This window comes from Protopterus annectens, chromosome 15.part0 (assembly GCF_019279795.1).
Source record: "Protopterus annectens isolate FY-2018-M chromosome 15.part0, PAN1.0, whole genome shotgun sequence".
Classification (NCBI taxonomy): Eukaryota; Metazoa; Chordata; order Ceratodontiformes; family Protopteridae; genus Protopterus; species Protopterus annectens.
This window is the reverse complement of record NC_056749.1, coordinates 749,945,205-749,959,228: the sequence shown is the minus strand read 5'-3', so window position 1 is coordinate 749,959,228 and position 14,024 is coordinate 749,945,205. Positions and strand designations below refer to the sequence as shown.

General features: G+C 43.8%; 1 protein-coding gene across 1 annotated transcript in view; it reads right to left on the bottom strand.

The window, feature by feature from the left end:
* CSTF2 (cleavage stimulation factor subunit 2) overlaps positions 1-14,024 on the bottom strand; it is a 1,531,011-nt gene that overhangs the window by 1,048,656 nt on the left and 468,331 nt on the right. The window contains exon 5 of the mRNA XM_044057611.1: positions 3,131-3,250. Coding sequence (XP_043913546.1) covers positions 3,131-3,250 — 120 coding nt within the window. The remainder of the gene's footprint in view (positions 1-3,130; positions 3,251-14,024) is intronic.

Below are 14,024 nucleotides of genomic sequence, written 5' to 3'. Positions count from 1 at the left end.
CAGCAAACTCCGACCGACGCCTAAGCGTTCGTCGGTTGAAGGAAGCACAGGCTAAACAGGCTGCTACGTCGTGGTCTGGGCCTAAACAAGGTAAGCAGTAAGAGTGGAAATCTTCCCACAAGTTAAACAGTTATTCACTTTTTCTGACATCGGCTGAGGCAAGAAAGAGTCCCCAACGGGGTACTTAGCTTTTTAGAAGTTTTCGAAGTAGTATTCGGTAGTAGTAATCTCTGGATCTGACCGACTGGCACTTGCCAACAGCTTCTGCTTCGGGCGCCACGCGGCAAGAAAGACTGAGGAAAATGGCGTCGGCTGATGCCTTTATACCCGAAGACCAGCAGAGATGACGTCGGGTGAAGTGCGACACCAGCCGAGGCCAGACCCAGACTTTGGAATCCGGCCGACCGAAGGGCTGCCTGACGACAGGACAACCCATTTGTTAGGACTGCAGATGCATCCTTGAAGGACATCATACCAACGACAGATAGTGCGCTGATTAAATAAAGCACAAAACCGACAGCATAGTACGTCATGGTCAGGGCCTAGGCAAGGAATACAGTACGAATGAAAATCTTTATGAGGTATTTGCTTTCCACAAGTAATGCAATTATTAACTTTTACTGACATCGGTAAGGAGCAAGAAAAAGTTTCCCCAACGGAGTACTTAGCTTTAGTTGAAGACTTCGGTTCTGAAACCCGAAAATGAAAATTTCAGGAGTCGGCTGATCGGCACTTGTGAACTGCTTCTGCTTCGGGCACCGCATGGCAAGAAAGACTGATGAAATGGTGTCAGCTGCATGTTTTAGACCCCTGACGACCTGACGTTATGGAAGAAGGGACAGCAACCAATGCAGGACCCAAGACTTTGTTAATCAGGTCGAATGAGGGCTACTGCAAGCAGATAACCCAAAAGTGATGACTGCAACAGTGAAACATGAAGAACATCTCCCTACCTTCTGAACTAAGAGAAATTCCTAATCCTTTTGCTTTCAGAAATGTAAGTTAATCACACTTCATTATTTGCTTTCACAGCACAAACTGTAGCAATACTTGGGTCCCTGTTAACAAAACAGGTGATTTCCTCCTTCACTACTAGAAAATGTGTACATAATCACTTTCTGAATTATCACCTCAAAACTCCTGCACTACCTCCTAACATCTATTAAATTTCCTTAATTACTTAACTTGGATACCACAGCCGAATAATAATAATAAGAATAATAAATCACCTATGCCAACTGTTAGGTGGCGTACTTACTGTTATGCTTATTAGACCTTATGCAGTCTACAGTTTTTATTCACAAACTCTGTACACTTTTACTTTTCTTGCTTTTTTTTTTACTTTATCTGAAATACCTGAAACAATTCATGACTCCAGGGCAGGCCCCTTTGAAAATGGAGGGCCAACTCAGTTAAGCAAAATGTAAATAAGTGTTAAGTTGAAGAAGTACTTAACCCAGAAGAGGTGAACACCTCTCCAAAATAAATTCCGGCCAGAGGATGGTGTGCGATGCTCTCCATATGCAAACAAAATCAGAAGACGAACCAAAGGGGATTATGGAAGTGAGGGGGAGGAGCTTGAGCTTTAGGAAAGCCTGTAGGTACCAACTGACTTGTCGCCCAAAGCAAATAGTCCTAGTGTGTGAACTGGATGGACTGATCATGTAAAACAGGTTGAAATTTATTGGATATATTCTGAAGTCTGAATTGTAACATTCAAGTGGCCCAGGAATTCAAACAAGTAAACATTCTTCCTCTAGCGTTTATTCACTTCTCAAAAAAATTCACAAACAGCAAGCACAGGGGGGGGGGTCTCCCTCCAGTGATCATCTGTATGCAAAACGTTCACAAACAGGCACACATAAAATACCAATGCAAAATAGTAACTTGCAATCAACACAGCTGCCAACACAGAGAGCTAACATCAAATGGATGCAAAAAAGGTGGACAAAACTGAAATGAAACAACCTGAAAACTAATTAAAATGTTCTCATTCAAATGTCAAGGTGGGCCAATACAAAACAGCTAGACCTAATTTTCATTAAATAAATGAGCAACCACCTGCAACCATCTTTGGGTCAGGTCAGAGAAAAGTAGGGTCCCTGCTGAGTACTATACATTTCTTCTTTAACTATTAAACCTGCCTTGGAGCTAGTCACTATTCTCTACTGACTCTCTGGTGTGAACATCACATGCAAGCATCAAGGACTGCTTGCTTTCATATCCAGCCTAAAGCCAGCATGTTAGCCAGCCCAACTTTCTTACAGCACTAAAATTAGTCTATTCCAATCTGTAATTTAGACCCCCTCCTAAGTATCACACTAATGTTCACACAGTATATTCTAAACCCACATCCCTCTCTATCCACTGACACTTAAGTTTGCAATGGCTGCAGTGCCCACATTTCTTCCTTTAAGTACAGCATACTATTCTATTACACATATTTCTGACATCACAAATCATCAGCCTACACTCACTGGTAGTGCATACAGTATGCTTTCGCCTCCTTACAATTCCTTCTGTTACTTCTGCCTTCTTAGTTACATTTCACCGATTGCTCCAATCTACCATATTCCTATGGCAAAGGTGGCAAGACTAAATGTAAAAGTTGTTGGGATTCCACTAACCCACGTCTGGCAGACACTCAGCAGAGCTCACTGCTTCTACAATTAAAATGAAAACAAGGAAGATCATAACTTTTCGCTTTTGTACGATCACAAGTCAGAGGACGTACGTTCTTGATCAGCACTTCAGCTAAGAGCATAACTACATACTGAAAAAAATAAGCAAAGATCTTTGCTCTTACCAATAAAGAAACCAGCCGCTCCATTTAAGAAGCAATGGCAAATTCCAAAATATAACTATAAACATACATAAACAATGTCAAATACCTTCAGTTACTGTAATTTTGTAAGAAGTACAACCTTGCTTTTGAGATTGTGTATTTGTTCTGTCACTCAAAATTCTTTTAACACGAAGTACAGAACACTGCCTTAGGCAATTGATCAGGCCCTACAAACTGTTCTACTAAAGAATGGATTTCTGTACTCCTTAACCAAGAAGAAACCAAGTATCTGAAAAGACTAAAAGTGACGCTGCTACAGCCAAGGCTTAACATGTCTGAACTTACCATTGCAATTTCAGGGTCAACAATTCTCATAACGACTTGGGCCTGCAGCAGGGCATAAGCCAGTTGGGGATTCTGCAGCAACATGTTTCGAGCTTCCTGGGGGCTGTTCTGTACACAAAGCTAGAAACACAAAACAGCAGAAATTATATCAGGAGCTCAACATAGAACAGCAACACTACTAACTACAGTAACACAAATATTTATTAATTTGTTAATTCACTCATTTTCCAATTATCTGCTTAATCTAATGCAGGGCTGCAGTGTAGCTGGATCAGATCCTAGTATTCCATCCTGAACAAGGCACCTTGGAATGTATATACATGCATGCACTTTATACATATTTGCATATCTATATATATATATATATATATATATATATATATATATATATATATACACACACACACACACACACACACACACACACACACATGTATCTATTATATACACACACACACATATATCTATACATATATATATATCTATATATACACACATATAGGTTCATACTAGGCTATCTGCCCTAGGGCATTTATTAGCCTAGCCAGAGTGTGTTTGACTTTCGCCACCCATTTTAAATTAATTTTGCTATGCCCTTTTTCAAGGTTAGTATACTGTGCCTCTGTCTAACAGTGACACAGAAGTGATACCCCGGGGTAAACCTACGATCTCCCATCCACTCATCAAGATTCCTCTTGAAGACAGTCAATGAGGGACTCTGCCTAACCTGCACTGGGATTTTATTCCAGAGTGAAGGGAGCCTATGGGTTATGAATCTGTCCCTCCAGCATGTCCTATTTTTATTTCAGTGCTGAGGTTCAAGCCTCTCGAGCGCGTAGCTCGATAGGATTTGGATTTTCTGAGGTGCAGCATGTCCATTAATTCCGGGTTGGACATGGCTTTATACGTCAGGCACAGATCGCCTCTGAGCAGGCGGTATGCCACTGAGTAGAGCTGGAGTTTCTTTAACCGGGCAGCATATGGCATCTGTTTGAGCCCTATGATCCTCTTGGTGAAGTACTTTTGGGGTCTTTCCAGTTGCTGCAGGTGTCTGGTAAGGTACATCCCAAAAGGGGAATTGTACTCAATTATGGGCCTGATGACGGATGAGTAAAGAGGCACGATGACCTCCCCTGATCTAGATGTGAATCCCTTCATGATTAGGTGGGCTATATAAAATGTTTTTCTAACCACTTTGGCCACGTGGTTGTCAAATGAGAGATTGCTATCAACTTGGGTCCCCAGGTCCCTAATTACTTCTTCTGTACTTAATAGATTACCACCTATGTGGTAATTTGTGGCACTGTTTTTGCCAAAGGGGATGACTATACACTTTTTGGCGTTTAGCTTGAGGCCATGGTTCTGGCACCAGTTGTCTGTTTCTATGAGGCCCTTTTGGAGGATGCTTGTGTCGGCTAGAGAGTCTATTATGGCACTCAGTTTGCAGTCATCTGCGAACTTAGTCAGCCACAGTCCTTCCATGTTGGCCTGTACCTCCGAGAAATATATACCCAACAAGAGAGGTCCCAGGACTGAGCCTTGGGGGACGCCACTTGTAACTGGTTTGGAGTCTGACATGGCTCCAGCAATTCTAACCATGTGTGTTCTGTCCTTGAGACAGTTTGCAACCCATCTAGTGACATAGGGGTTTATATTTAAGCTGGTGAGCTTATCCATAATGCCCGAGTGGGGTATTGTATCTAATGCTTTTGCGAGGTCCAGGTAGGCTGTGTGGACCACCTTCCCCTCATCAATGGCCTTGGTGACTGTTTCAAAGAAATCAACCAGGTTTAAGAGGCAGGATCTGCCCTTAACAAAGCCGAACTGGGTAGGTTCCAGTGTCTGTAGGTCCCCAATATCTTTATTTATGAGGTCCATGATGATCCTTTCCATTGCTTTGCAGACCAAGCTAGTCAGGCATATGGGGCGATAGTTTCCAGGATCCGTTGAGGCACCACCTTTGCGGAGAGGGACTACTGTTGCTGTACGCCACTCTTTGGGTACATATCCTGTAGTAAGGCTGAGATTGAACAGTAGTTTTATGTTTGGGTTTAGCTCTTCTTGGGGTTCATGTAGGACACAGCCCGGGACACCGTCTGGTCCCATTGATGCTGTGTTTTTTGCTTTGGAGAGGGCAGCTCTTACCTGAGCATCTGAGATGTCAGGGGGGCAGCACTCTGCTGGGATAAATATTTACCCTTTTGGTGGGGAGGGGGGGGGGGAGTTTGCGCTGGACCTGTCAGCTAGGATGTTGGCAATGTCTGTGGGTTCGGTGTATTTTTTGTCATTTTGGACTAATTATGAGCATATCTGGGAATTCCCACCCAGGTTCCTAACATAACTAAAGAAAGCCTTGTGATTATCCTTAGTGTCCTGTGCAATTTTTCTCTCGAAGCTGGCCTTAAACGATTTTATGAGTGCCCGTAGTTTTTTGCTAATAGTGATCAGAGATGCCTTCCCTTTTTGGGATTTTGCTCTATCATGTAGTAGCTTGCTCCTTCTATTGTATAGTTTGTTTATGGCTGGGGTCCACCAGACAGGACGTCTGCCTTTGGAGGATTGGGTCTTGGTTTTATTTGGGATTGCATGATCCATGCATTCCTGAAGGTGTTCATAGAATGCGTTTATAAAGGATTCTGCGGTCTGGGCCATATTTTTCACAGGCCCGGGGGCTCTGAAGGATTCCACCTCGGTTTTGAGGAGTGTGAAATTTACTTTAGAGAAGTTTTTCACTGTGGTTTTCAGGGCAGGGGGTGGAGTCGGGATGTGAATATCCAGTGAGATTGGTTTATGGTCTGATCTTACCAGTGAGGGATACACTTTAACATGGGGACTCTATGCTCCAGACCAGGTGATGATCAGGTCCAGTATGTTTTCCCCTCTTGTGAGAGTGGTAACAAGTTGTTCCATAGCATTTGAGTTTATAAATTCTAGGAACCTTTGGGCTAGGGTGTTGGAGCTAGAGTAATGCTCCCAGTCTATGTTTGGGTAGTTGAAGTCGCCCAATATAATGGTGTTTGGAGAGACCTTCATATTTTCCAGTATTCTCAGGAAGGCCGAGTGGGGTTCCTGGGTTTGGGAGGGTGGTCTGTAGCAGGCTATAAACTGGAAGGCAGTTTTACCCACTGTTAGTTGCACATGGATAGTCTCTGATGCTTCGTGCTGTGCCACCAACCTGGAGGTGTGGGTATCTTTGACAAATATTGATACTCCCCCTCCTTTTGTAGTACGGTCCAAGTTTTGGGGCCGAAAAGCATGGTATGAGGTATAACCTGGTAGTGCTGGGGTGCTCTCGGTAGCCTTGAACCAGGTTTCTGTTACTGCACAGATATCGATGTTCTCCATGCTAAGGAGAGTTTGGAGTGCGTGCATCTTGAGGTTTAGACTTCTGGCATTGAGTAGCATTACTCTTAGTTTCTTATCCCTTGTGATACCTATGGAGGTGGGTTTGTCTTTTGAGCCTTGCCTAAAAAAGGCACTATGGGGTAGCAAGAGCCTTTGCCAATATCCGAAAGCCCAGGGGTGACAGGTGCAAGCCGTCCCTAGCGAAGCATCGTGGCTTGTCGAGCATGTCATCCCAGGCTGACAAGCATTGGATCCCCTTTGAATGACACCAATACTTAAGCCAATTGTTGAAATTGATCATCTTGTCTTCATATTGTGGCATCATTCTTGGTGAGGGTAAGATGCTACTCAAGGTCAGGGTCATACCGGCCTGGGCTACATGCGCAGAGCTCCTCTATGTCTCTTTTCATGTAGTCCAGGGAGGCACGTCTCAGGTCATTCACACCAGCATGGACAATGACTGAGTCATATTTGTACTTGTCTTGGAGTGACCTGAGTGCTTGTGTTATGTGGCGGATCCTAGCGCCCGACAGGCAGCTCACCGTGACCTTCTCCTTGTTCAGCCTGGTGAGCGGGACGTCAGTGTGCCTGACGATAGAGTCACCTATTACAAGTGTATCAGGTGTGTTGTTTAGCCTTAAGGGCTGTGACTGTTCGGCACACTGGCTTTGTGAGCTATGTGTTGCACAAGTTTTGTTTTGGGGTAGCGGTTGCTTGGGTGTCTGCTTTGGAGGTCTCTGCTGCTTAGGCAGATTTTTATTTAAAGCCTCTGAGTATGTTTTTGTGTGTTTATGTGTTTGGTTTGCTGTCGTGGAAGGTCTATGTGAGATTGGAATTGTAGTGAGTGTGGTTTCCTTCTCCTGACTGGTTTCGCCAGTACTGAGTTGAGAGAGCTTAGCCTACAGTATGGCTATATGGTTGCATCTCTCACATGTGTTGGAATTTGTTGGGAGGAGGAGAGGGTTGTCTGTGTACATGAGGCAGTTGTAACATTGCCTCAAGATTCCGAGATTCACCAGCTGGACCAAAGAGGAGATTGACAACTGACCCTTGGACATGCTAGAATAGTATTGGGAATTCCTTTATAATTGAGAAAAAAGGGCCAAAGGGGAACGAGGTACTCAAGGGGAGTTTGTGAGGGTGTAGTGCTTTTAATATTTTAGTGCTGACTTATATACTTGCTTTAGTGAGTAAGTGCCAGGTAACTTAAATGCAATGTGTTTCAGGTAACTTAAAAGCAAAAACGACAAACAGTAACTTTCTTTCAAGTGAAAAGTACAGTTTTGTACCTACCATAAATGTAGATGTTCGAAGATCCACATTGCTGCAGTCCTTACTTATGGGTAGTCCGCTGTCCTCGGTCGGCCCGAATACCAAAGTATTAGGCTGACGTCGGTCATGGGCGCCTAGATCTGACATCAGAGCGTCAGGGTATAAAGGCGCATGACCGACGTCATATCCTCAGTCTTTTCTTGCCCCAGATGTCAGAAGGCGCAACCAGAAAGGCCACAGCCAAAAACAGAATACCTCCCAAAAACATGCCCAACAACAACCATCACCTAAAGCCTAGCACCAAGTCAAACTACAGAGGGGAAGGAGGGAGGGTAAATTGGACTGCAGCAATGTGGATCTTCGAACATCTACATTTATGGTAGGTACAAAACTGTACTATGTTCTTCATCTCACATTGCTACAGTCCTTACTTATGGGTAGAATCCCAAAGCAACGGGAAAGGGAGGATGGAAAAAATCATAAAGCATTAGGGGCTGCTAAAATGCCCTGTAAAATTGCAGTGGCAAATCCAGCCCTAGACTTAGAATAAAGAGGAAGGTGGTAATGTTTAGAAAAGGTATGCACTGAACTCCAAGTAGCTGCCTCCAAAATGTCTTTTGTAGCTACACCCCTTATAAAGGCCGTAAAAGTAGCAGTAGCCCTAGTGGAATGAGGCCTGATTCCAGCAGGAATCTCCTTACCATGATGGGAATAACAGAAAGAAATACAAAACCCAATCCATTTAGAAATAGTTTGTTTCGAAACAGGTTTACCCTGTGAACCCAAAGCAAAAGAAACAAACAATTGCTGAGACTGTCTGAACTCCTTGGTTCTGTTCAAATAATAACGCACCTGCCTGTGAATATCCAAAGTATGCAAAATTTTCTCCCCTTTATTTTGGGGGTTTGCATAAAAAGTAGGCAAATGAATAGTTTGATTTAAGGCCACACTAGAAACAACTTTAGGCATAAAGGAAGGATTAGTACGCAAAGATACCCCATCCTTATGAAAAATCAGGAAAGGCTCCACTGCCATGAGGGCCTGTAATTCAGAAACCCTTCTTGCAGAGGTAATGGCCAACAAAAAAGCAGTTTTCCATGATAAATACTTTAACTCAGCAGTAGCTGCAGGCTCAAAAGGTTGTACAGTAAGTTTTTCCAACACAAAATTGAGATCCCAAGCAGGAGTAGGAGCTCTACGTGGGGGTCTTATATTCTTTGCCCCTCTAAGAAATTGCTTAAACCAAGGATGAGAGAATAAAGGAGGGTCACAATCATAGTGAGCAGAAATGGCTGCAGCATGGACCTTTATTGAGGAGAAAGACAAACCCTTGTCCAATAATTCAGTAAGATATTGAAGAGCAACACTTAAATCAGGTTTGGAGACATCAAAGTCCTTTCCTTTGCTCCAAATAAAAAATCTCCTCCATTTATCAGCGTAAACTTTCCTGGTACTAGGCCTCCTGGCCTCCAAAATAACATTCAAAACTTGTGGAAGCTGAGACCCTCCAGAGTCTAAAACAGAATATGCCAGGCTGTTAGATGCAGAGACTGAATCTTGACATTGAGGAAGTGACTGTCCTCTTGTGACAAAAGGTGCGGAATCAAAGGCAGAGGCCACGGAGGTTCTCGTACTAAACTCCTCAGTAGTGGGTACCAGTGTTGTCGAGGCCAATCCAGTGCTATCAAAATCATGGTTGGCTTGTCTTGTCTGGCCTTCAAAAGTACCTTGGGAAGAAGAGGCAGAGGTGGAAAGGCATATACATGCAGATTGTTCCAACTGAAAGATAGAGCGTCCACCTTCCAAGCTGTGTGATGAAACATTTTTGTGCAAAACTTTGGCAACTGGTAATTCAGTGGAGAAGCGAACAGATCTATGTCTGGAGTTCCCCATAACACTGTCAACTGATGAAATACATGAGGATCCAATTTCCACTCGTGAGGATCCACTATTTGTCTGCTCAATACATCTGCTAAGGAGTTCTGTGCTCCTGGTAGAAACCTTGCCTGAAGATTGAGGTGTAGATTGAGAGCAGTTTCCCACAGAATCATCGCTTGCCTGCAAAGAGGGTAAGAATGGGTTCCCCCCTGCTTGTTGATGTACCACATGACAGTAGTGTTGTCTGTTTGAATCAACACCTGCCCTGGACGAAGAAAATCTTTGAAAGCCATCAATGCAAACTGGACTGCTAACATTTCCTTCAAGTTGATATGCAAATGTTGGAGTTTGACAGGCCACGTGTTTTGCACCCATTTTCCATTGAGGTGTGCTCCTCAAGCCTTGTCCGAGGCATCTGTCATTAGAATCTGACTCGCCTCTGGCCGGGTCACAGAGAGTCCCTTGTTTAGGTGACATTCCTGAGGCCACCACAAAAACTCCTTCTGAATGCAAGGTATTATCTTAATGACAGTGTCTAGATCTTGGCAGTGCTGTGTCCACACATTTTTAAGATACCATTGAAGCTTCCTCATATGCAATTTGGCATTGGGAAGCACCAGGATACAAGATGCCATGAACCCCAAGGCTTGAAGGACTGTCCTTGCAGTCAGCCTGGACCGTAGAGACATTTGCTGGAAATAAAGAGAAAGGCTTCTTTGTTTGTCCGGGGTCAAAAAAGCCATCTGGGAAGCTGTATTCAGTCTCACACCCAGAAAGCACATGTCCTGAGAGGGTACTAGACTGGACTTTGTTTCGTTCACAGAATACCCTAGGCATCTTAACACTGCCATCACATACTGTAGATGATGAAGAAGTTCGTCCTTTTCTTGTGCCATAATCAGACAGTCGTCCAAATAAGGATAAATCTGTATTCCTCTTAGTCTGAAAAATGCTATCACTGGAGCCAGAACCTTTGTGAACACTCTGGGCGCAGTAGATAAGCCAAAGGGCAATGCAGAGAACTGATAATGTAAATTTCCAGCCCGAAAACGCATGTACCTCCTGCAACTGGGCCTGATAGGAACATGAAGGTAAGTCTCTTTGAGATCCAGAGTAACCATCCAGTGATCTTTTCCCAACAGAGGTAAAAGCTGTTGTAAAGTCAGCATTTTGAACTTTGGAATGTCCAGGTAAGTGTTGAGGATAGATAAATCCAAAATTGGTCTCCACGCGTTTCCTTTCTTTGGAACTAGAAACAGGTGAGAATAAAATCCTAGGCCCACTTCTGACGGAGGAACTGGCTGTATAGCTCCTATTTGAAGAAGTAAAGAAATTTGTCTGCGAGCCTCTATCCTTTGCCGAGGAGGGACGTCCGGCATGCCTTTGAACGGAGGCATGGTATGGAAATAGAACTTGTAACCTCAGTTTATAATGTCCAATACCCATTTGTCCTGGGTGACTAAATGCCAATTTTGCTTGAAAAGAGCCAACTTTCCTCCCAAAGGAGCTGCCAGGCAAGAGGAATCTGGCAGCTGAAAATGCAAGTCATTGGGCCTGTTTACGAAAGGACTGGCCCCTGCCCTCACCAGCAGATTGAGCAGGCGAACTCCATTGTCTCGGCCTGAAGGTACTCTGAGCTCTGCCCCTACCACGCCTAGATCTACCCCTAGACTCAGAAGAAGGGTACGTCCACCCCTTAGTAGGCCAATTTCTACTAAACTTTGGAGGTTGTACCTGCAAAAAATCTTTAACAGTCTGCATAGACTTAGCCTTGTCTTCCATTTTCTTTAAGACTGACTCCACAGGAGGACCAAACAAAACTTCAGACTGCAAAGGGGCATCCAGAATTCTAGACTTAACATGCGCAGACAAATTCTGATCCTTAAGCCAGGCGTGCCTACGAATAACTGAACCAGTGGCAGCCACCCTAGAAGAAGCCTGTAAAGCATCAAAACCACATTGCAAAGAGTGCTTACCCACCTGTTCAGAAACATGCACTAAATCCTGCAATTCTTTACACTCTATGCCCTCTGCAAAGGCATCCACTTTAGATCTTAGCTGAGAAAGGAGGAAATTCTGATACTTCAACATATGAAACTGGCAGTTCAAAGCTCTCATTGCTAAAGTAGAAGAGGTATACACCTTCTTACCCCATCTATCCAAAGCTCTAGCTTCCTTATCCAGAGGAACCGGATTCTTAACAACAGAGGCTCTAACACCCTTAGGCCCCTGACTAATAGTTTCTGGGTCCGCCCTAGGACTCTTATACAAATATTTATGAGCCTCAGGCACCCTGTAATACCTGTCCGGTTTAACTGGGGCAGGAGGCACAGAATCTGGATTAAGGGAAGCTTCGAGAAAACATCTGAAACAACATCCAAAACCGGAGGTATAGCTAAGGGTCTATGCTGTGGTAAAAACAAGAACTCCCTAAGCCTCTTCCGGGAATCAGAGTAATCCTGTCCCTCCCACTTAAAATGCTCCCTCATGGAATGGAGAGTTTCTGAAAATGAAAAATCCTCTGGAGGAGAAGCAGAAGGAGTGGAATCCTCTGCATCAGAATCAAAATAAGGAGGGAAATCTGGAATGTCCTCAGTAGAAGACTCTGAATCATCTGAGGCCTGCTCCAAACTTTCCAACTCTGGCTCCATCCTGGGCCTCTTATCAGGAGGGGGCATAGAACCTCTAATTAAAGTAATCAAATCCTCTGCCATTTTAAGCATGTGCTTTTTAGGCACAGACCCTGAAGAACCAGAACTGACACCAGAGGAAGGCAAAACAGACTTGCCCTTAGAAGGAGCCTTAGAAACAGTAGCAGTAGGCCTAACCACCTTAGGCATAGAAGGGAGAATAGTAACCTGAGAGGCCCCTTCAGCCTGGCCTGCCTCCTGAGAGGCCACATCTTGTAAAATCAAAGTTTCCCCCTGGGACTCAACAGAAACTTCAGCCGGATCCACCTGTTCAGCTGTAGCTTCTAAAGGTCCGACGTCCGAAACAGACGAATCACCCTGCCTAGGCTTTAAAGATTTGTCTTTGCGCTTCTTAGTAGAAGCAGGCGTCGGAACATCCGACGGCATATTATAGTTACACCTCTTGCCAAAGACTAACCTAGCGCAATCTAACCTCCGTTTTATAGTGCGCTTATTAAACCTAGCACAAAACCGACACCCGACTACGTCGTGCTCCGGTCCCAAACAAGGAATACAAAGCGAGTGGTAATCCCTATGCGGTATCTGTTTCCCACAAGAAATACAATTATTCACTTTTTCTGACATCCGGTAAGTAACTGAGGCAAGAAAAAACAAAAATATTCCCCAACGGGGTACTTAGCCCAACTTGGTATCGGTCTGAAACTCCGAAAACGAAAAATTTCAGAATGCCGAACGGCACTTGCAACTCTGCTTCTGCATCGGACCATGCGGCAAAAAAGACTGAGGATATGACGTCGGTCATGCGCCTTTATACCCTGACGCTCTGATGTCAGATCTAGGCGCCCATGACCGACGTCAGCCTAATACTTTGGTATTCGGGCCGACCGAGGACAGCGGACTACCCATAAGTAAGGACTGCAGCAATGTGAGATGAAGAACATCAAGGAAATAAGTACAGTAAGCAATGCAGATATCACTAGGGATCCACAGAAGTGCTGAAAAGCCGCGTTTTAGGTGGAGTTAGCGTTTCAGGGAAATAACAAGCAAACAAACAAGCAGCATACAAATAAAGCTAGATTCAGCAGGTCTGGCTCTAGTCTATGCTACAGCAAACAAGGTGTACCAATTTCAGTAAGAACCCGTTCAAATATGCAGGCACTATAAGCCTTTAACCAGAAATTCCCAGCTCAGAAGGGCAGAGTCCAGCCTCTCCTCACAGAAGAGTGCAAACCACGAACCTTCTTAATGTAAAATAACTGGCCTGAAGCCCAAGTGCTTAAACCAGAACTAATGCACTTTTAGAATAACAAACACTGAGCCCGCAATCAGCAGTTCACAACTTAGAAGGATGTAAGCTATCTGTCCTGCCACCGCAGTGCAGGCCACAAACCTTCCTAATGTAAAACAACTGGTCTGAAGCCCAAGTGCTTAATCCAAAAGACTTAGAGTGATAGCTACACTTTAATCAAGTTACTACCAAGCAGTAATAAATACAATTGAATACTTTAAAGAATGCCTGGATTAGTGCTCAAGTTATACAAACAAAGCTAGATTCAGCAGGCCTGGATCTATATATATATATATATATATATATATATATATATCTATATATATATATATATATATATATATATATCTATATCTATATATATATCTATATCTATATATATATATAGATCCACATAATAACTTCCATTTAAGGCCAAAAGAAACACGCTGGACAACTGTCTTAGCACTTTCATTCCTTT